At 36.3% G+C, this 23,897-nt stretch overlaps 1 protein-coding gene across 6 annotated transcripts in view; it reads right to left on the bottom strand.

Moving 5' to 3' along the window:
• The window catches only part of ACSS3 (acyl-CoA synthetase short chain family member 3), a 142,953-nt gene that overhangs the window by 99,116 nt on the left and 19,940 nt on the right, over positions 1-23,897 (bottom strand). For 5 of the 6 annotated variants that reach the window (XR_005021577.1, XM_036867014.1, XM_036867019.1 and 2 more), the window contains one exon: positions 10,700-10,844. Coding sequence is in view for 5 of the 6 variants with exons in the window: in XM_036867014.1 (XP_036722909.1) it covers positions 10,700-10,844 (145 nt within the window). In the remaining variant the exon portion in view is untranslated. Of the gene's footprint in view, positions 1-10,699; positions 10,845-12,492; positions 12,608-23,897 lie in introns of those variants that run through there. The other variant, XM_036867018.1, reaches the window with a different exon arrangement.

The following is a 23,897-nucleotide window of genomic DNA, read 5'->3' as shown; positions in this document are numbered from 1 at the left end:
AATCAGTTATACTAAAACTGCTTAAGACCTGAAATAATACTAAAACTATCTTTTTGAAAGGAAATCTTTCAGGAATGCAAAATACTTTCATCTAACATAAGAAGCTTCCAGAAATGTAACTTTTTAAGACAGTGACTATTAATTGGATATGAAATTGGATAATTCTCATTTAAATATGATGCTATATTAAGTCCATTCAATTGTGAGATATTCCTTTCAATAGCAGGAAAGTGGAGGTGATGTGATGTTATTAAAAGAAGAGAAATCTTTCCTCAAAAGATAAAAGTATACCATTTTGCACAGAAACGAAGACCCAACACAGCCATAAATAAATAAATAAATACTTTAAAAAAAAAGTATACCGGGCTTCCCTGGTGGCGCAGTGGTTGAGAATCTGCCTGCCAATGCAGGGGACACGGGTTCGAGCCCTGGTCTGGGAAGATCCCACATGCCGCGGAGCAACTGGGCCCGTGAGCCACAACTACTGAGCCTGAGCGTCTGGAGCCTGTGCTCTGCAACAAGAGAGGCCGCGATAGTGACAGGCCCGCGCACCGCGATGAAGAGTGGCCCCCACTCGCCGCAACTGGAGAAAGCCCTCACACAGAAACGAAGACCCAACACAGCCAAAAATAAACATAATAAATAAATAATAAATAAAAATTAAAAAAAAAAAAGTATACCATTTATATTCAAGAGTAAAACGTATTATTACTATCTAAAACAGAGAATATATATTCATATTTTAAAACAGAATTCTATTAAATTAAAAAAAAAGTAAAAAGTAGTATCTAATTTTCAAAATAGTTATCTGACAGTGAGCTAGAAAACATTTACTAACACTTTTCCTTTCAAATAATTTTCTCCAAATGAAGGAATAAATATCATTACTCAGAATAATCATTTTTCTCATTCCCATTTTCTTCACAAGTGGGTGTCAATCAATATTTCGTCATTTTAAGACTGTGTATTTGCAAGCAGAATGAAATGGAGAATTGTTTAATCCATTTAGTTCAGGCTCAAATTAACCACAATTTCAATAATCTGTGAGCTTTCAAGACTAATGTGATTTCAGACTATATTTCACAGAAATTTAGTTCAACCCTACATTTCTCTATGCATATGTGCTCACAGACTTGATAAGGAATATGTTCTTCCATTTCTTTAATATTCATATGTTGTGATTTACAAGTACATCATCAAAATTTATCACATCTTATAAAGGACACTTTGTTCATTTTAAAATAGTACCTCTATGTAACAGTCAGGCCATTGTTGACAGAGAAAATCATCTTACATCAAGGAGAAGTCCAAGGTCTAAAAGAATAGAAAATGTAATTGATGCCTACCATTTACTCATGACATGACTACAGAATGTGTAATAAAAAGGAAAGGAATTATATAGAAAAGAAATAATTAATTATTGCCTCCACTTTTTCCCATTTTAACATCTTTCCACTCTAGGCATTAATGGTCGAGTAATAATGACTTCCTCCTGCTTTTACTCACTTGATAGTTTCTGCCAAAGTTCCTAATCCTCATGGAATTTGCTATTTGGATCAGGAATTTGCCTGAGAAAGTAAAGGCAGTTCAGAATGGATAGAGCAAGAATTCAGGGTGAAAAAGGTTGTGAGATGGCCTGGAAAGGTCTAGTGTCATATACTGTATCTTTTAGAGCCTTGTTAAGCTCTGTTAAGTTTAGATTTATCCTAAGTTCAATGTGTAATAATTCAAAAGTGTTAAATCCTCTGTAGAAGTAGGCACTTTCCTTATCTTGCAATGAAATTATTATTGCAAGATCTAGGGTTGTGACACTGGGGATAAAAATAAATAATACGATTTGAGAAATACTTCATGTAGACTGTATAGGGACTGATGATTGATGGATGCAGGGAATAATGGGAGGACGGGAAGAAATGGGCCCAGATTTTTGGTTTTAGTAACTGGTTGGAAAGTGATTTTGTTCACAAAGTTGGTTCCTGGGTTTGAATCAACATTCCCTGTTAAGCTTGAGGCATGGAGATGGGAAGGTCAAAAGTTTAAAATGGCCTTTGGAGGGCAGAAGACAAAACTTATTAAGGGAATGCTAAAGGAGAAAAAAATACAGCACTGAAACCCCAGTGGATACCAGGGACCATGAATTTGTAGTAAACCCGTATTTTTAGCGAGGTAATTTTCCTCCAACAGGATTCAACATATTAAGATACAGGAATGAAGATAACAAAGAACTGGGTTGATCTAAAATGTAAACTAGATAGCTAGTGGGAAGCAGCCGCACAGCACAGGGAGATCAGCTCGGAGCTTTGTGTCCACCTAGAGGGGTGGGATAGGGAGGGTGGGAGGGAGATGCAAGAGGGAGGGGATATGGGGATATATGTAGACGTATAGCTGATTCACTTTGTTATACAGCAGCAACTAACACAACAATGTAAAGCAATTGTACTCCAATAAAGATGTCTAAAAAAAGAAAAAGTAAACACAGTAAGCAAAATAAAAACAAATTTCTTTAAATAAAGAATTGGGTTGATCCAGGTCTGGAGTTCTACCACAGAGGTGAGGTGGAACAACAACAGGTAAGACAGGTGAGCATATTAGCAAGAGAGTTGTGTTGTTAAAGAAGCTAACCTGGATAGCTGAGAGACAGAAACAGAAGAACTTAGGTAGTGACTACACACAGTCAGAACCATTTAAAACTACGATATTCAAATGATATTGTTCTAAAAATGCAGACTGTCTGAAAATGTGGTTTTGCTGCATTGTATACCAGAGGTTTAAAATAGACACTCTGAAAATTATAAGCCCAAACTTACATATGATCTTGACCCTTTCCCCACCTTCCATCTACCAAAAAAGCCAAACTCTAGGGTTCCCTCATGCATCTGTTTCCAGCTGATCCTCACAAAGTCCTCCTTTTGTCCTTGGGACATCTATGACATCCCCCTTTCCCTCCACTGTTCACCCCAACCCTTAGCTTATCCCACCTCAGGCAAATCTCCTTCTCACAGATCCCTCCATATAATACATCAACCTCTGTAGCTCTTTAAAATGCTCAGAAAGACCTCTCAAAACTAACTCACTGGTCTCTATCTATCTCTACACTTTCCTCTAATTGAACCTGCTTTTCTCTAGCACCAATATTTCCAATAATTTTTCATTTGTATTCATTTTATTTCCCTCCCTTAATCCCTTGAATTATGAATATTGCAAGGATATTGACTTTATTATTTGTCACTGCTAATGCACTGTATTTCAGCTATATTATGTGTTAAGCAGTTTCGTAGCTAGATTGGAACCCAAGCACCACTCAGAAAAGTACCATTCGAGATATATGGAGAAATATCATACAAATTCCAATTAAAGAGTTCTCAAATGAATTTTTAAAGCATAGCTGAAGTCAAAGGTGATTACTTTCTGTATGTTTCCTAGAGCATTTCTAAAGAAAATATTCCAAGTCCTGAAGCAAGTTTTATTACATTTTTAAAAATATAACCCACCTGGACTGAAATGAAACAAAATTCAACTATTAGAGAAGTCATTTTTCACAATTTTACACTCACATATCTTTACATAGACATTCTAAAAAAATCTAACAAAATGTGGTTAAAATATACATTTTTCCAAATTTATGTTTAAAAAGGTACAGAATCCACTGTGTTTTATTAATAAAGAACATTCAATTCAATACCAATTTATGTAAGTCATCTAGATATGGCTATATTCTTCAATGAACATAAAAGCCATGATAATTATTGCTCTACATATTAGTATATATAGTATTAGTATATATAGTAATAAGCATGCAAAAGGTAAAACAAAGTTAATATTTTAAAACAGTTACAGTGTGGCTGCTATAAACACCATATTAAAAGGCTAATGGAGAATACTTTTTTAAGTAGTAGTAAGTGAATTAAAACCAGATTCCTTTCTCTTGGTCTAATAAATTGTTTAATGTTGTATTTCTCAACCTGGGGTCTGTGGAGATATTCTCACAGTTGTCCATGAGCCTTCTATGAGAATTTTTTAATTTTGTGTTTTAATTTTGATGATAATTTTTAAAAATTAATAAGGCAAAGCATATTCTGGATTATATGAGCACTCATGCAATTTCACTGTATTTATTTGTATTTGTTTTTTATAATCTCATGCATATTAATCAAAAGCCAAATGATATCACTTTTTTTATAATAAAATTGTATAATAAAAGGCTTTATGAAAGTTCAAGTACTACTGTGTGACAAGAGAATTGAGGTATCATAGGGAACATGTTGCCAAACTCAAAGGACCCAGGGCCACAGCACTCAAACCATAAGCACCTAGCAATCAGTCATTCCATTCTAGCTCAATATCATTCACTATATGAAATTAATATTGTCAATTTGAGATTGACTTTGTACATTTGTTTTTATCCTGCTTATAAATCAGATACGGCTTTATATATGTATTGAGCTATAAATAAAGGATATTAAAATCTAGTTTTAATTGCACATTAAAAATAATTAAGTCAATACAAAAAGTATGCAAGAATGTTTTTTCTTTATGAACTGTTTGTATGTCTCAATTTTGAGAGGGGGAAAAATGGTTTCTTTGATTTTTCTTCTCATAAAGAAAGACAAATATAAAAGAAGCAAGGGATGTCAACAGGAACCTTAAATCACTTAGAACAATTCTGCACTGATTATTTAATCAAAGCTTTAATTGAACAAACACCCCCAATTTTTACAGACAGTACATAAAACATGACAACTAGTCACACCAACCACACTTCCCAGAATTTGTCTGTGTTCCTGTTAACCTTTAATGGTTTTGTTGGTCAATACATCCTAAAAGTCAATCAATATATATATAAATGGCTCAATTTATATTGAGAAGTTGCTAAATATCGCAGGAGTGGTACAAGGACATGAGATCATTCCAATAGTTGGGTCTGTTCCCAACAGCATTAAGATCAAAAGGAGGCACACATATCTTTAAAAAATGAAAAATTCACAAATATAATGCATACCCTAGTAACTAATAAACAAAGCAACATAGATCATCACACATGCCAAGAATATATCATAAATATCCACAAATAGATCAAATTTCCCATAAAAACTATATATGATAACGCTAACATAATCCAGCTTTACAATAGAAACAAAATTATCTTAAATCAAGTATGGTATGAGAAAATGAACAATCAATTTCCCCAAGAGCTCCAATCTTCACAATAATTTTGCCGAATGCAATATGCATTGATTTATTAACACTTATTTAACTAGTACAAATGGCAAAAATATTAGCATAAAACTGTCAAGTGAATTAATAATGTTAACAGCATCATTTCCCATGTGTAGATATTTATTGATTTTGAAAAGTCTTATATGAAAATATTTCACTTCATATACTTGAAATATGATTCTATCCTCATATCTTTATTTGCATCACTAAGCCAATCAGTGTCTTCAATTTATGTTAATTAGCTTTATCCTCTGCTTGCTATGAAAATTATGTCAGGTCAAATAATTTCATAGTTTCATATATTTATTATTAAAGGTCAGAAACTGAAAGTTGATGATGTACCCAGCTGTCCTAAAGTTGCTGACTATACAACAGGTACAGGCGCTTGTCAACAGAAAAAGAATAATTGTTACCAATTCCTTGCACTTCCACTTGTAGGAACATATTTTTTTCTTTTTCTCCTCTGCCCCTTCTTGACTTTAGTAACTGTCTGCCTCCTTCCTTTATTCTTCAACAATCTTTCTATTTGGTTTCCCATTTAATTCATCTTGTTGGCCTAATTCATATTTTGAAGAGAGCTTCCTAAAAGGCAGAGGTTGGAAGGAGGACTTCTCATGGGACATGGCCCTTGATTTCAGAGTAATTTTCTCCTCTAAATTATTCAACCTTCATAATTACAGCCACTGCCATAATTATGTTTCAAAAATTACCTTTAGTAGAGATAATAGACACTTTCAGTTTGAATTAAATCAGGAAAATTTAGTACACACTGGGTTTCATCAATTTTCCCTGTATACATATATTCACAAACATTTCTCAAATGCCCTTTAGGGGTCATATTTTTGTTTAGTGAATATATACATAAAAATTCACAATTGTTTGAATACTAAAAAAAACCCCAAACTTACCACACGCAGAGGTAAATTTAACATGAAATTAGATACAGAGAAAATAAACTCAAAGTAGGAATTTCTAAAAATGATAAATACAATATATAATATATACACACACATGCAAACATAAACTCACACGCATTCCTTTTTTTTCACTGAGGTTTGATATAACTACTAATTCGAAAAGAGCTAAGAGAAGGACACAATGAACACGTGTCTCCTGGAATGCAGATCAGAGTTGTTAGTATGGGAAATTCAAGAAAGAAACATTCATCTTGAACTACCAAGCCAAATGTAAATAAGCTAAATTTTTTCCCAGATAATAAGAAGTTAGAATTTAGTTGGAAAGAAGATCAAGTTCTACTACTGATACAATTCAAAAATAAAAAGTTCCTGCAATAAAGGAAGCTAGAGTCACTTAGAAATTCTAAATGGTAGCTCATTCACTCATTCTTCCATCATTCAACAAATGTTTTCTATGGGCCAGGCACAATCTTGTGAACAAAACAAAAAAATCCCTTCCCCCATGGAACTGACATTCTAGAAGAGGAAACAACACTAAAGAAGATGGATAAATAAAATATATAGAATGGTACTGAGTAACAAATAGTTAAATTTTTAAAAGAAAGCAGAAAAAGGACGCATGAAGTGGTGTGCATGGGAACATTTATTTTTAACATGGCCAAGGAAGATCTCACTGAGAAAATAATATCCAGGTACCAGGAACCATAAGCTATCTGGAAGAAAAACCATCTCAAGAAGGTAGGCAAGTACAAAGGCTCTAAGGTGGGAATGGAGCAAGGCAGGAGAGTTCACTGCAGGAGGCAGGGCGGGGTGGGGTGTGCAGTGCAGTTCAGTGGGGCTGGGGAGTAGGTCACAGGAGCCAGATCACGAAGCACCACAGCTCACCGTAGTGTGGTCCTGAGAGTCCTCCGAGTCTGGCTCACTGGAGCCCAACCTCCCTACCCCCGGCACTGTGCTTCATTCCAAAGCCACTGCGGCGGCCCTAGATTCTCTCCTCCCAGGATCTCTGCACGTGCCATTCCTTCTGTCTCCAGGACCCTCCCTCTCCCCACCGTTTGTCTTCCCACTTTTGGTCATTTGGGCTCATTTTAGACACTGACTCTTGCAAAAGCCTTCCTATGCCCTGTTAACCCCTGGCTGAGCTGGGTGCCGTTCCATGTGTTTCCACAAAATACAACACTGCGCCACACAACCTCTGTTATGTTCACATGGTTTTTTAGCTCCTAGAAAAAATAGGGAATGAGTTCATTCACCTGTATCCCTTTGTTCCTAGCAAGGTTTGGCATACAGAATAAGTATGTGTTGAATGAGCGAGGGATCTTGAACCAGGCCAAATCTCTCTACAAATATCTTAGTAAAGGGTTGTTTTAATTATCAGCTCCACACAAAAGATGACAGTTTAGGAAACGCTCTACTTCTGAATCATTCTGTAAAATCTTCAGGTCCTGCATGTCACTGAAACACTTTAGCCTGAAATTTGTCGGTTCACTAGTTAATAAATGCTAACTTAAGTTTTACCTCGGCAGAAACTCCCAGCAGAAATGAGACAGTGGGGATTAAAACAAGTACAGGGCTTCCCTGGTGGCTCAGTGGTTAAGAATCTGCCTGCCAATGCAGGGGACACGGGTTCGAGCCCTGGTCTGGGAAGATCCCACATGCCACAGAGCAACTAAGCCCGTGAGCCACAACTACTGAGCCTGTGCGTCTGGAGCCTGTGCTCCGCAACAAGAGAGGCCGCGATAGTGAGAGGCCCGCGCACCACGATGAAGAGTGGCCCCCGCTCGCCACAACTAGAAAAAGCCCTCGCACAGAAACGAAGACCCAACACAGCCATAAATAAATAAATTAATTAAAAAAAAAAAAACAAGTACAAAGGCACTTCTTTTTGTTTGTTCTCAGGGGCATTACCTATTAAATCTTTCTTGCTCTGTCTTCTCTACTTAATAAAATAAAAGCCACAGGGAACCAGGAACGGGTAATCAAAGTGGAGAACAAAGCCTCCGTCTTTCCTAACAGTCCTTCCTTTAGTACCTTAGAGAAGAAAAGCCTGCGGAATCAGAAGCTGTCAGCAGGTGAGAGAAACAGGCCTTTTAAGTACTCTGATGTCAGGCTAAACTGAAACCAATGAACCAGTACAAATCTCAAAAGGGTCTAAGAGTCTAGACTCAATATTAGAAAATCAAGTTGAGTTAGCAGAACGGCTTCTAAGCAAAATGTGTGTGTATACTTATCATATACACTTATTGATTAAAAAGAAAACAACAGAAAATGCGAATAGAAATAACCATTATTTAACTCTTCCAATTTTATGTTTCTAAAGTGTTTTCTTTGACTCTGAGGCTTGGTCATGTGTCAAATTCAATATACTGATACAGATAATATATTTATAAAGTATAAATAAGTTTCCTAATCAGTATAGCAATTAAGATTAACCAGTATCTTAATATTAACCTAAGTCTTAAGTATTAATAAAATGAGACTGTGGCAATATGCCCAAATCATAGGATTAAGTTTTTAAACATAGACTAAACCTTATCTAAAAGCTGAAAATGCAAACCTAAAATAAAACAGAATATAACAGGTTATCAGGAAATTTCTGTTATCTCATAATAAAACACAGCCTCAGATGAAAAACAAGGTCATTTGGTAACAGAGTGCCTTAACTCCTCAGCCCTAGCGTGAGCTCTGTCTCTGTACACTTCATTCTGAAAATACACAGTTCCCACTTACAGACCAATGAAATATATCCAACAGTATATTTGCAGCATTATTTCCTTCTGTTCTGTATTCAGTTGCCCAGTATTTGAACTCCCTTCTTATTAGATTGGAAATCCCCTAGTATGAGTTCTAGAGAGAGGCAGGGCCCCATTCCTACTAAGAAATAAAAAGACAACAAGACAGTTCCTCCCAACTGCCTGGGACTTCGGGCATGTAACCTAAATTTGGCCAACTAGATGTACCTACTCTGTCAATCTAGAAGTCAGGTCAGCAAGTCTACTTACTAGACGATTTGTGGATTCTTAACTTTCCACTGCTGCCCCTTCTCCCTTGGGGTGTGCCATTTTTCTGAGCCTAGTTCTAAAGTCTTCACTTTTCATAAATTCCTCTTATGTTCAAATCAGCTGAAGGAAGAATTTGTTGCTGCAGCCAGGCTGATACGCAGCCTGTGCAAAACCACCTTTTCTCTCCTGTTTGTAGCAACTCAGGATTGGGGCAGTAATTGTTTTGTCTCAGTTGCCTTTCTTGAAATCTCTTAGAAAACTAAACACAAATATTGCTGATGCAAAAGGATATTATTTCAGAGAGCCAGGAGAAGTTGACTGAATACTCTAAAAATTGCATGAAAATTCTAAATGAGGCTTAAAAAAAAAAAAAAAAAAAAAAAGGCAAAGTAAGAGAATGTGATTCGAAAAGCCTCCATAAAAGAGCAAAGGCCTCCAAAACCTAGCATGACAGACTCTGCTCAACCAGAAGTTCTCAACTAGTGGTGATTTTGCCACTCCAGGGACATTTCAGCAATGTTTGTAGACATTTTTGGTTATCACAGCTGGGGAAGGGGTGCATCTAACAGGGAGACCAGGAATGCTGCTAAAAATCCTACAGTGTATATAATAGCTCCCCACAATAAAGAATTATCTGGCCTAAAATGTCAATAGTGTCAAGGCTGAGAAACCCTGCCCTCCACTCTACCTCCCTTCAAGTCATAAATAAATAAATGCCCTCCCCCAGAGCTAGAATAACTCTCCCACAATTCATAATACCCAAATACTTTTATAATTACTTATGCAATCCCATTTCTACCCCAATATTAAAAGAAAAAAAAATCTCATAACTTATCTGTCAATATCATGATCCATCTGAGAACTACCCAGATGGGAAAAAACTAAAAAAAGAGCAAATAAGGGAAAGTAATGAGCATGTGCAAAGAGCTTTAAAGGGCCAGGAAGCCTGAGGGAGTGGCAGGAAATATGGGTTGAAAAAGGGTTGCGTTCATGGCCAAGAATGTTGGGAAATGAAGTTTCACAGCATGGATGCTGTGATCAGACTCCAAAGTGTCTTGTACATCACAGAAGTCCCGATTTTGCTCTCTGAATAACGATAATTTTTAAAGAAAAGATTTTTAAGTGGGGTAGAGAAATATGTTGTTTCTTAGGAAGAAAATCCTAGTGTCACTTTAGGTGACAATCTGACAGGAGCAGAGCCTGGTAGTAGGGAAGTTAGGAGGTTAGGAGACTACTTCAATAGTACAAGAGCTGAAGAGAACAGCTGGGCAAAGGTGATGGCAATGTGGATGGAAAACGAAGGCCAGAGAGAATATAACCATGTTCTTAGAGATTTGTTAACCTCTTCCTTTAAAATAAGTATCTTCCAGTACTGTAAAATATAATTAAGGAATAAAAATACTTTAAAAGAATTAACACACCTCTATTTCCAGTGTGCACACCAAAAGTACAGTAACATGTCAATGAACTAAGAGAATTAAAGTTATGCAATGAGAATGTATGCTATTTAAATAATTTCTGTATGATTTCCAAATAACATGTACAGAAAGTTGATAATATTACCTGCTCCAGGACTTCTTTATAGGTAATAGTGGCTTTAGTATTTGTAACAGGACTGTCATAAATGATAGCAATCTTATCTCCTTTACCATTTTCAATATGACGATCGATGGCATTGTAACAAATGTTAAGCATCCCTTCCACAAACCTGAAAAATAATTGGAAAGTAAAAGTGAATGACTTTTCAAAATATATATTGTTACTTAACTAGGTTTCTATAGTCCTAGTTTGGCAGAGCTGCCCTTAAAACAATGTTTCCCCATGCATGTTATGTCAGGTAATGATGGCTGTAAACTAAGATGGTACAGAAGTGACACTTTTAATAAATATGTATTTATTTTCATGTGCACAAGAAGAAAATATACCTCACACTTCAAGGTGACAATTTTGTGGATTTTACTGCTTAGGATGAAACTAGAGTATACAGCACCAAAATAATCTACTTTACATGGATGAAATGAATTGTATATAAGTGCAGCACAGATGCATTAAGCTGAGAGGGCAAATAGTAGATGCATGACTGAAGTCTGGGTACCTGCTGTAAAAAGACAGACTTACTGGAAAAATCAATTCTTCTTTGAAAGATGTATATATATGTGTGTGTGTGTCCATATATATACACACACACATATTTGTTTGTTTCAATTAAGTGCAATACCCCCAATTTCACAAAGAATAGGTAAGCTCTTTTCTGCACGTTTGAAATGCTTCATAATCTGAATAAACAATCAAAATGCACATAAAACATTAATAGCTTTTTAAAAACTTTTCAATTCACCACTCTTTATCTCCATTGCTGAGTGCGTTCCTTTGAAAATAAAGACATAATGTAGACAGATGGAGATAATTTTTAAGAAAATGTAGCTCATTTTCCTGAGCATGGAATTTGCCACTTTTTTAGAAGGAGAGTATTAGATAAAAAATACAAGTATAGTTATGGTCCATTTGTTCCAATGTCAGACTAGCAAATATTATAAAAATGCAAAATAACAGGAGGAAAATATTGAAGCAACAAGAAAAGGTCCCGTTAAATAGCTGAGTATCACTGTCAGGTCTTCGCTCAAAGAGCCCTGCGTGAAATGAAGCAGAGAATTAAGAATGCCTATAGATATAGTGGCAGCAATAAGAAATAACAGATACAGAAGGCAGTAGGAGAAGGAATCATTTAATCAGCATCAAATGACCCTGTATACATCAGTAACGGTGACTATGATGACCTTACAGTACAGCACAATGAGTAATTAATACAATGATTCTGAATTGCCAAGTGCAATAGATGCGATGTTTGCTCAGAAACATTGTCTCTTCTCCTCACCCCTACTTCTATTAAAAATATTTTGTCTCTTCCTCTTGCCTCCATCTTCATCAGTGGAGAATACTTCCCTTGACTTTGGGGTCATCCATGTGATGTCAGCTCTGGCTAATAAGCAGTCATGAAGCATGCACTTGCTTGAAAGCGCTTGACACGACTGGGCTTGCTCTCCTGCACCTCCACCCTCTCCAGGAGAAGAGCCTCCAGGTATTACTGCTGCCTCCTCCTCAGCCTGGTGCCAAGAATGAGTATTTGCAGATGGGAGCAGAGCCCAAAGGAAGCAAGGAGCCCAACCCAGGCAGACAGATGTCTTAGAACAGCGGCCCCCAACCTTTTCAGCACCAGGGACCGGTTTCATGGAAGACAATTTTTCCATGGACCCGGGGGAGTGGGGGTGCGGGGGGGGATGGTTCAGCAGTAATGTGAGTGATGGGAAGCAATGTGGAGCGGTAGATGAAGCTTCGCTCACTCGCCCGCCACTCACCTCCTGCTGTGTGGCCCGGTTCCTAACAGGCCGCAGACCGGTACTGGTCTGCGGCCCGGGGGTTGAGGACCCCTGTCTTAGAACAACCTTTCCAGTTGTGTTGATCCCATGACAACCTACAAATTAATGGATGAAAAAAATACCTTATGGCTCAGAGATTTTTATGGTGATATGCAGCATAACTGTGGCCATAATTAACTAATGCACCAAGAAAAAGTAAAAAATATTTACTCAATATTTTGGCAGAAATAAGGAAAGATACTTTATAGAATTTTCCCACAAAATACTTATTCATATTTTTGTGTTTTCGCTTTTATTTCTGAAAAGAATACATTTCAGACACATGAAAGACTGACTTACTGGAACACTTCTTGATGACGTCATTATCCTCTGTCTACCACTTCTACTCTACCACTCTTTGTGCTCAATATTGAATTATGCCCATAACATTTCACAAAACGAGGAGCCCTCTCAATTCCAAAGATTCATGGAGGACTCACTTTGTCATTTGCCTTATTGTTCTCCTACTTCTTACTTGTTCCTTCTAGATGTCTGTTGAAGGAGTTCACAGAGAGGATGTAACCGCAGGTTGACCTGTCAGCTGGACCCAGGCAATCATAGGATCCCCCCGTCCTTGAAACATGAGTGCCACCTACTATTCCCATACTAGTAGCTGTTTCAAGGACATAGCCTTGAGAAAGCAATGTGTTTTTGAGTTCATCTGGACTGAATATGTGTCTGAACCCAGATAAGGACATTATTTTCAAGATTCTTGTGGGTGGGTGCAGAGATCTACTCATCTTCTGGCCACCCACGACACGCCTCAGGCGCAAGTTTCCTTGTTTATTAAATCTGCCACCCACCTACCATTCTGGAGTGGTCTGCCCCTTTCTTTAGGCTCTCCTTGCCCTCCATGAATGGGGGCCAGTTTGCGAACCAACAATATCTTTCATGAAATCTTCTTCCTTTGACAAATCTTTAATTGACAGTAATTTCTAACATTCTATATCCATCCCTTTGCTCACTCTATGTACATTCCCTGGGTGATCTTTATACTTTTATGGTTTCAACTTCCATCTTTAGCTCCAGCTCTGATCCCCTTCTGAACTCCATTCCCTTATAGCCGACAGCCTACTGGACATCTCTCCTTGGAAATAATAATATGTCCAAAACGATAATCATTTTCACCCCACCTCCAACTCACAGCCCATCTCAACTGCAAACTTGTTCCTCCTCCTGTTTTCCATATTTCAAGGAACCACCTCACACCCACTGCAAGGTGTAGAAACTCAAAAGTTAAATTTGATCCCTCATTCTCCACATTCTATCAACTGTATGTATTGTCACATCTGTCTTTGCAATTGTTCAGTTCTCTCATTGATAACCTGGGTTACAATTCCTTCCTCTTAATTAATCTCCTTGCCCTAGCTCTTACCCCATCCTCTCAAGTCATCTTCCTTTGCTACTAGAATGTCGTTCCTCAAATTAAATGTTATCACATCAAATGGCACTCAAACTCATTTAATACCTTTCCATAAAGCTCAGGATAAAAAGTATATATCTTTAGATGATATAAAAGACCCTTCATCTACTCAGCTTCATTTCCCCTCATCCAACTTCCCATGCTCCAGCTATACTGAATTACAAAATGTGCAATTCTTAGAGTTCACATTATTCAAAGAATTTCTGTGGCTGTTCTTTCTGTGGCTGTCCTTCTCCTTTACCACCGCCCTCTCCCAAGTAGTTCCAAAGCCCTGTGCACATATCTCTACAATACTACTTATCATATTACATTAACAATTAGTCCACTTACTTAAATGTTTCCCTCATTTTACTATAATCTACCTGACAGCAGAGACTATATTTTCCTTATAGTCTGAGGATCTATATATTAGGCACCCAATAAATATTTGATAAATGAAGAATGAAAATATTAGTAAACATTCAAGACACTTTGGATTTAGGATCCATGTACAGTAGCCAGGGTAGTTTTTACTATTTTATTTTAAAGTTGAGGGAATGGAGCCTTAAAAAGAATAATGCACAGGACATTTGGCTAAGAATTGGAGAAAGCCATACCTGCAACCCAAGTCTCTGGACATCCTGACTGGCGTCCTAGTCCACAATATCCTATTAATTAATTCATTTATAAATATATATTTTTTCTATTCTCGAGTTCACTGATTCTTTCCTTTGTGATTTTCATTCTGCTGTCAAACCAATTCAGTGAGTTTTTATTTTCATTATTATATTTTTCAGTTCTAAAATTTCCATTTGTTTTTTCTTTACATCTTTTATTTCTTCGCTGAGGCTTTCTATTTCTTAATTGAGGCTTTTAAAAAAATGTTTCAAATCTGTTCGTAGTTGCTCGTTTAAGCATTTTTTTTATGATGGCTGCTTTAAAAATCCTTGTCCAATAATTCCAGTCTCTGTCACCTCAGTGTTAGCATCTACTGATTGCTTTTCTCATTCAAGTTGATATTTTCCTGGTTCTTGGTATGACAAGTGATTTTTGTTTGTATCCTGGACATTATAAGTTTTTTATTAGGAGATTCTGGAGCTTATTTAAAGATCCTATTTAAATCTTCTGTTTTATCAGGCCTCCTCTGATACTGTGTCAGTGGGGGAGGGAGACAACTCATTACCATCAGGTTCAGGTGTAAGTTCCAGCTCCCCATTAGGCCTCCACTGACACTCACGAGAGTAAGGGGTACCTCATTACTGCTGAGTTAGGGTAAAAGTTCAGGATCCCACTAGGCTTCCATTATATCATCCTGGCTGATAGGGGGGAATGGCACCTCATTTTGACTCCCCACATTGACTCCACTGACAATGCCAGGGGCAAGATCCTTCTTACCGCTTTATCTTAGCCATAATGAAAGTTCCAATTCCTGATATAACTTTCTCTGACACCACCAGGGGAGGTGGTGATGTTTAGGACACCTTGTCACAGCCTGGTAAGAGTAGAAGTCTAGGTTCTCCATCACCTTTTCACTGGTGAAGATGGGATGGGAGCCACAGAGCCTTCCATAGTGTTTGACTGTATTAGGGAAGTTACTGGCCAAAAATGTCCTGTCTTGGCAGGCTGTCCCTCGCCACCCCTTTTATCTTTGGGGGGGAAGGTCCAAAGAAGTTTTTGCTGGAACATTTTTCTGCACCCATTGGTGTTTCTAGGTTGCCACCTTCTCCAGCACTCAGTATAGGATATATAAAACAAGAAAGAAAACCTAAGGAACTCAGTGCCACGTCATTTCTCATGTCCCATAGTTCCCAGTTGATTTGGTTTCTTCTCTCCTCCTTTCAGAGTCTTCTTATGTGTATTTTATATATAATGTCCTATGTTTTTAGCTATATTTAACAGGATGAATAGGAAAAAGTGCATTTTGTCCAACTTGTCCTGAAAGTTTCTAAGTAATATTTATTGATTCCTTATTCTAGACCAATATTTCATGTGTATGAAGTCATCTAATCAAAAAACAACCCTAGGGACCCTTGTGCACTGTTGGTGGGAATGTAAATTGGTGCAGCCACTATGGAAAACAGTATGGAGGTTCCTCAAAAACTTAAAAACAGAACTACCATAGAATCCAGCAATTCCATTTCTGGGTGTTTACTTGAAGAAAATAAAAACATTAATTCAAAATGATATATGCACCCTTATGTTCACTGCAGCATTATTTACAATAGCCAAGATGCAGAAGCAACCTAAATGTCCATCAATAGATGTGTTGAGTTGATCAAGAAGATACATATACATACACACACAAACACACACACACACACACACACAACCTGGAATATTACTCAACCATAAAAAAGAATGAAATTGTGCCATTGGACCTAGAGGGTATTATGCTAAGTGAAATACATCAAAGAAAGACAAATACCATATATTCTCACTTATATATGGAATATAAAAAACAAAACAAATTAACAAACAAAACAAAAGAGAAACAGACATACAGATACAGGGAACAAATCGGTAGTTGCCAGAGGGGACGTGGATAGGGGTTTGGGCAAAATATGTGAAGGGGAATTAAGAGACACAAACTTCCAGTTATAAAATAAATAAGTCACAGGGATGTAGTATACTACATAAGGATGTCATATAGTCAATAATACTGCAGTAATTTTGTATGGAGCCAGTTACTAGATTTATCACGATGATCATTTCATAATGTATTTGCCAGATCACTATGTTGTACAGCTGAAAAATAACACAATATTGTACATCAACTGCACTTCAACTTCAAAAAAACCTACGCTATGAGGTAGGTACTATTGTAAACCCCATTTTATGTATGAGGAAACTCATCTGACAGCAACTTGCTAAAGGCAGCATATTATGGAACCAACCCCATGAACATCAAACAGCAGTAACTCTACAGGCAATACTCAAAGAACTTCAGATTTTCTTTCCAATTATTTGAAAATTTTGGGTGGTTTAATATTTAAATTACTTGTACCCTAGCATTTTCTTTTTGAAGGATGCCCTTAAAGAAACTTAAAGAATTTTAAGGGTACCCTTTGGGACAGACAGGAAGGAAATTCAAACAGAGGGAAACGCCTGCAAGCAATGTTAAGCAAGAACTGTTGCAGAAAGTAACACATTGGCATGGCTCCAGAGATGGTTATAGATAATGAATATACTGCTATAAATTGGCTAAATTTAAGGACTGGTTTACTGCAGATGACTGGACCAAGTGACCTGCAAAGGGCCTCCTGGATCAAAGATTTGATTTTTCTACTATGAGAAGATTCTTATTTCATTTTAAATCAAATCATTTCAGTAAAGGTCAACTGAATGCCTTCTATGTGCTGTCTCTTCACTACCCCTTCTAAATTTATGAGAAGGTTTTAAATGGTTTGTCTCCCCAGATTATTAAAATAACTAATGCTCACTGCGGAAAACTGAGAAAATATACTTTGGAGTATTTTATTTTTTCTATATGTAAATATTTTGCCTCTATGTTTAAGAGTACATTATGAGTTTTTTCCAATGATCTGAAAAATTCTTAGAATGCGTTTAATGAAGGCATAATAGTCCATTCAACTGCTGTTCAATAATAGCCTCTGCAGTACTATTTAAGCACAAAGTTATCCTGCATTGTTGTAAATTGCTTTTCACAATATTTTCATCATTTTAAATGATCCCAGGATGATGTTTCTTGTAGAGAAATATTGGTCACATTGCTTTTTATTACATATGCCAGCAAGATTCCTACAATCAAACACACACACACTTTCACACATCAAACAACCAAACTGCTTTCTGGAAATATTGAATCAATTTATATTACCGTCAGCATTACCTGAAAGTTCATTTTATCACACTCCTCTAAACACAGATTCTTCTCAATCTTCTTCAATTTTAGAAGCAATTTTAGAAGTTTTAATTTTGGTTTATGTGATTACTAGTATTAAACACAATGTCTTACCTATTTTTAAAAGTTCTTTATATAGGACATTGAATTAAGTCTGACATTGTTACAAATTATATTCTCAGTTTATTCACTAATTTTAATTCATAGTGTTTCCTGATATAAAGATATTTTAAATTTGTATGTAGTCAAATAAACTCATAATTTTCCTTCATATTTTTTCCCTCTAATTCATACTACTCTCTTCTGATTTAATTTTTTACATTGATGCCTTAAATGTACCATTAATTTATTCATATATGTATACAATCTGTATGTAAAATCTGTTATATATTATACACATGTGCTATGATATGTGTGTATATATATTATATATAGATATATACATATTATGACGTGGCAGTACAATTATATTTATTTATCAGTAGTCAATTTGCCAAGCATCATTTTTTGACTAATCCTTACTGTCCTCATTCATTTGTGATGCTCCATTCTTCCCATATGTATTAGTATTTTATATATACACACACACACACACATACATATATCAGCACCTTTGTCAGGGCTATATAGCTACTAGATATAACTACTGGAATGTTCTACCAATAGAGTCTTTGACTAGCTCTCTTTTTAAACTCAGTCAGATTTAATTCTGTTGCAAAAAGGAAAATAACTTCATACTCTTTATCCTACCCAACCCCTGCCCTGAATTCCTTCTGCAGAAAATTGGAAGCAACCTGAATGTACCCCATAACCTACTTGAATAACAGAAAAAAATATAAACCTGAAATAAAATTGAAAGCAATATGGAGCCACTAGAAATGGTGCTACCCCCAGATGAGAACAGTGGAAAAAATTTTTAACATATAAAACAGATAGGAGCAAAGTGACTGCTCAATCCAGAAATCATGAGAAACATGACAGATCCAAGGGTATGATACTGAAAGATTTCCGTGACATTTTATATATTGCTAAGTTAAAAGAAAGAAAAGGAAGGTGTAGAAAAATTTATAGAGCCATACCACAGAATACTCTACATTCATGAGGAACCTATAAACCCTAAGAAGGAAATACAAAGGCTCACCAAAATCCTCTCTCAATAAAACTCTGAAATAACTCCCAGGTCAGAGGGAGGTAGCAATAAAGAATGGGCATTGGTGTTTAGATGGAAAATTAAGACATAATCAAACACACACACATCATACAATATTTAACCTGTCTAGAGTCTTTCTAAAATAAGTATAATTTCTGCATGGATGATCGTCCCAAAGATTCAGAACCTGTAAAATAGGAACAAGGCTTTGTACAACTTCTAAGAGGTCTAGAAACTCTACATACAATTGCCAGCTGGAAATCCCCTCTTCGCCCTCAAACAATTACAGGAAGAATGACTCTAGCAATCAAAACCTGTATTCATTGACAAGTGAACAAGGATCCTGACTTGGGTTTTGAAATGTACTCAGCTACCTGCTGAATCTTGACACTCAGATAAGCATGTGTGTGTGTGTGCATGTGTGTGTATTATGTGTATGTGTGTGCATGTATGTCTGTGTATATGAATTAGAAGACAAAATAAAGCTGAGGTGTGGGGAGGGCATATTCTCAATATAAATAACAAGAGGAAAGGTATATTTGCAACTTCAATAATATTTAAAGTGTTCCTACAAGTCAATAAGAAAAAAATTTTAAATCCAATAGGCAAAGAATTTAAGCACACTATCCACAGAGAAAAAAAATGATAATGGCCAATAAGCATAAAAACGGTGCTCAGTCTTACAAACATCAGGAAAATGAACATTAAAACAATAATGAGATGCCATTTTTCTAAACTGGATTGGTATAAAAATATAATACACACTGTTGGTGAAAGAAAAGAGAAACTGGCATTCTCACGTAAAGTTGGTAAGCAAATAAATTAGTTCAGCAGTTTAGGAGTGGATATATATACTTATCTCCAAAATGTACTTTTAACTTAACCAAAGCAAGTTGCTTACGTGTTCATCTCTGTGTTGCATAAAAGCACAAGAAGGAGTCTAGGAAAATGGATAAGTAAGTATTAACAGTAGTAAATTCCGGGCAAGAGAAAGTTGGGGGACAGTATGGAGAAGGGATGGTCTATATTTTTATATGATATGTACTTCCTCTGTTATTTAATTTTTATGAGCATGTATTTATATATTGAATACATGATTTAAATATATTTAAATAACATTAAAAGCTTTAACAGTCTAGATGGCTTGTCTCCTAATGTGACTGAATCATCAACTCTATAATCAGTATACCTACCATTAATGAAAAACATTCTAATTTAATAAAAACATCTTCTTGAATATTCTTCTGGCAAAAAGAAGCATTTCTTACACTTATGATAACATCTAAACTCAGTTTTAAGAACTAAAATTTGGACCATAAAAACTTCATTCTTTTTATTTTTTCTCACCAGTGTTAACCTCAAGCAGCTGAACAGTCAATAATAAATAGCTAGATAGAATCTTCAAATCACACAGAGAGATCTGTCATAAATTTGTGGTCATTATTCCTGCTGTCCATATCATTTGGGTTGTCCTCATTCCAGGCACTTGTAAGACTGCACTTTCATATCCACTTGAAATGAGGTGTGGCCATGTGGCTTGCTCTGGCCCATGAAACGGCAACAGAAGTAATGCAAGGAGTCTTCAAGAGCGAATGCATGCTGACAACTTCTTCTCCCTGCCACAAGGATACTCCAAATGGCAACTGCACTATTAGCTTATATCCTTGAGTGAGGGTGGATGGCATGGAGCAAATCTCTTGGGTAACCCAAGATAAACCTGTAGTATAAGTGAGATACTCCTGGGCTATTTTAAAACAGGGAGATTTGAGTGTTGTTTAGTCCTGCAGCATAACTTCATCTATCCTGATACAAAAGTCTTAAGATCCATAAATTTTCACAAATTCAAACAAGCTTTAAAATTGTCATATTTCATAATTTAAAAGGCAAAGGGATGCATTCCAGGACAAACGAAACAGGAGGAATCTCAGCTAGTGTAATTCTATAGTCACTACAGTAATGTTAGATTCCTTGAAAAGGAGTCAGAGACGAGCCATCATCATCAGTGACTGAGTTCACAGAGGTGGGGCTGAGGGTCTTCAGAAGGGGCTCAGAAAAAAAGAAAGGTTCTGAAATTCGTTCTAGATGACCTGGACATAATTTTCTATTTTCCTTTGCCTTTTTCTCATCAACCCCTGCTAGCTTACATCTAGCATAAAACCTTGGACTCAGCTCTTTGGAAGAAATCTGCCTTGAGTTGTATTTCTTCTGTTCTTCACTTTAGCTTACCCTAAGTCTTCTCTGTCTTTCCTAATATTTGATTCTAGCCTACCCTGCATCTGACTTTGGCTTTCTTCATCAAATGAGTTAGACTGGAGTGTGTACTTGGCCCACACAATGGGCTAAGTCAGTGAATGTGGGTGGATGTCTGAAAGATTTTTAAGAGGTAGGGAGCCTGACAAGTGCCATGGTCTTGACCTCTGGATGCCAGAAAAAGCTACTGTCAAATTTTCACATGATTCTTCTGTTCCCATCAATTCCTATAACCATCAACTTCCCCTCTGTTGAGGGCTAAATTTTCTTTTTTAAGCATGTATTTATTAAGTCAGTTTTCAAACATTACAAAAGGAAATAAAACGCTGACACTCAAAAAAAAAAAAAAATCCTTGTGTCAGGGGAAAATTGATAGCATTTACTCTGTGGATTTGATTACCCAGCAATGTAAAGTCAAATTGGTAAAGTCTAAAATGTTCCTCTCAATTCCCCCACTGCCTCCTTTGCCAAGAATAAAATTGATTTAATATACTTTCAACAGTGTGGCCTATGAAACTCTTTCACAAACTGCCATATTTTAATTTGCATAAAATAACTGTTGAAAGCTTCCTCCAGCACAACCATATTTAGTGGTGACAATGTTGTAACCCTCTCTGTACTCTCAGCTGCTATCTGTACCCTGCAAATTTTCATTATTAAATAACTGGAAAGTCTAACTTATAATTTACCTTCTGATATGAGTTTACTTCCTTCAGATCAGATTATAATTTCCTTCCTTGATGACCTCCTATGTGGGTCTTCATTTCATCACAGTTTCAGAAAAAAACAAAAACAAACTCCAAGCTCTTTTTCAAAAGTTAAATAAACCTGAAGCCAACATACTGAGAACAATTCAAAGATGATGAATACATCTGGTTATCTGTATACTAAAACACTAAATCTATACACTAAAATAGTGATGAACATATAATCTTTATAATTGATAATTCATTATTTTATAAGAAGACTATGGCAGATTATAACCCCCAATATTAACTGTCAATAATCCTTTTAAAACATTTTTCTGTTCAACAAATTTAACAGTAAATAGCTTTGTTGTTGATTAGAACTGAGACTGTGAAGGAAGGGGAAAAAATATAACTGGGTATATGTTCTCCACTCTGAAAGGCAGACTAATTTGCAATAACTATAATAAGAAGCAAAATGTGCAAATTTCCTGACAGAAGTACAAACTAAGTATGGTGAAAGCACAATAAAAAAGAGATTAATTCCAACTACAGATATGTGGTAAGGAGAGGGCTGGATGTTGTAAGGAATGCATCAATAGTTAACAGCTTGGGCTTTAAAGTCAAAGGCCAAAGTTCAAATCTCAGACATGTTGTCTAGTAGCTGTATGACTGTAGGCAAATTAACATGTCTAGGCCTTTCTTCCCTCATCTATGAAACTAGGAAAATAAAATAAAAACCAACTACATAGCACTTACTCTGTACCAAGACAATACTATGAGCATTTAATACAAATTAATTCATTTAATTCTCCTAACAACTCTGTGTGTATACGAATATCACCCTCATTTTACAGATGAGGAAACTGAGGTATAGAGAAGTTAAGTGGCCTATCTGAGGTCCACACTGGAGCGTGACAAGCTGGGACTGGATGTCAGGCTGTCAGGCTCTGAGTCACAACCACTATTCTGTGTGGATGAGTTAATGTGAGAGAACTCTACACCCACCATGAGCACAATTTTATATACATGTCATTGACTCCTTTCAATAATGCTATGAAAAAAAAAAAAAATAATGCTATGAGGTGATTACTATCACTACATACATTTACAAACGAGCACCTGGCTTAGACGAATTATGAAAGAACACTTTTGTAGCAATGGGTACAATGAGCTGCAGCAGGACAAGAGGAGAGAGGACTGATAGAGTTTTTGCAATAATCAAGTGTGATGATAAAGATGGACATGAGGGAGAGATCTGAGAAATACAGAAGAATGAAAAGAAAATTTTTAGAGTAAAAACAGGAAGAGAATGAAAAAAGTATCTATCAAAGAAACCAGGACTCTAGAAGGGTCAGCAACCCTAGCCTCATGCCAAGTCTGGACCACCACCTGTTTGTGTAAATAAAGTTTTATTGAAACACAGCCACACTCAGTTGTTTATATATTCTCTGTGGCTGCTTTTGCTTGACAACAGCAGAATTGAGTGGCTGCAATGGAACCTACCTGGCCTGCATAGCCAAACATATTTACCAGTTTGCACCTTAATGAAAAACTCTTCCAATCCTTGCTCCAGAGAAGCCCTGTCCAATAGAAATTTCTGTGATGATGGAAGTGTTTCATATCTCCACTGCTCAACAGGGTAGCCACTAGCCACAAGTGGCTGGCTAAATTTAAATTCAAACTAATTAAAAGTAAATAAAATTTAAAATTTAGTTTTTCAGTTGCACTAGCCACCTTTCAAATACTCAATAGCATCATTAGCCAACGTAAATTAAATTTTATTTAATTCTAATTAAACTTAAATTTAAATAACCACAGATGGCTTACTGGCTACTATATTGAACAACACAGCTGTGGGGAATTTCAAAGAGGTAGATGTGGTCCCCAGAGTTAAATACTATAGACAGACCAAGCAAGGTAAGGACTTCAAATCAATCCATAGACTTAAGCAACAAATAGGCACTGATGATCTTTGGGAGAGTAATTTGGGTA

The sequence above is a fragment of the Balaenoptera musculus genome, chromosome 10 (assembly GCF_009873245.2).
Source record: "Balaenoptera musculus isolate JJ_BM4_2016_0621 chromosome 10, mBalMus1.pri.v3, whole genome shotgun sequence".
Taxonomy (NCBI): domain Eukaryota; kingdom Metazoa; phylum Chordata; class Mammalia; order Artiodactyla; family Balaenopteridae; genus Balaenoptera; species Balaenoptera musculus.
The sequence above is the reverse complement of the archived record's forward strand: the minus strand, read 5'-3'. Positions and strand labels throughout refer to the sequence as shown.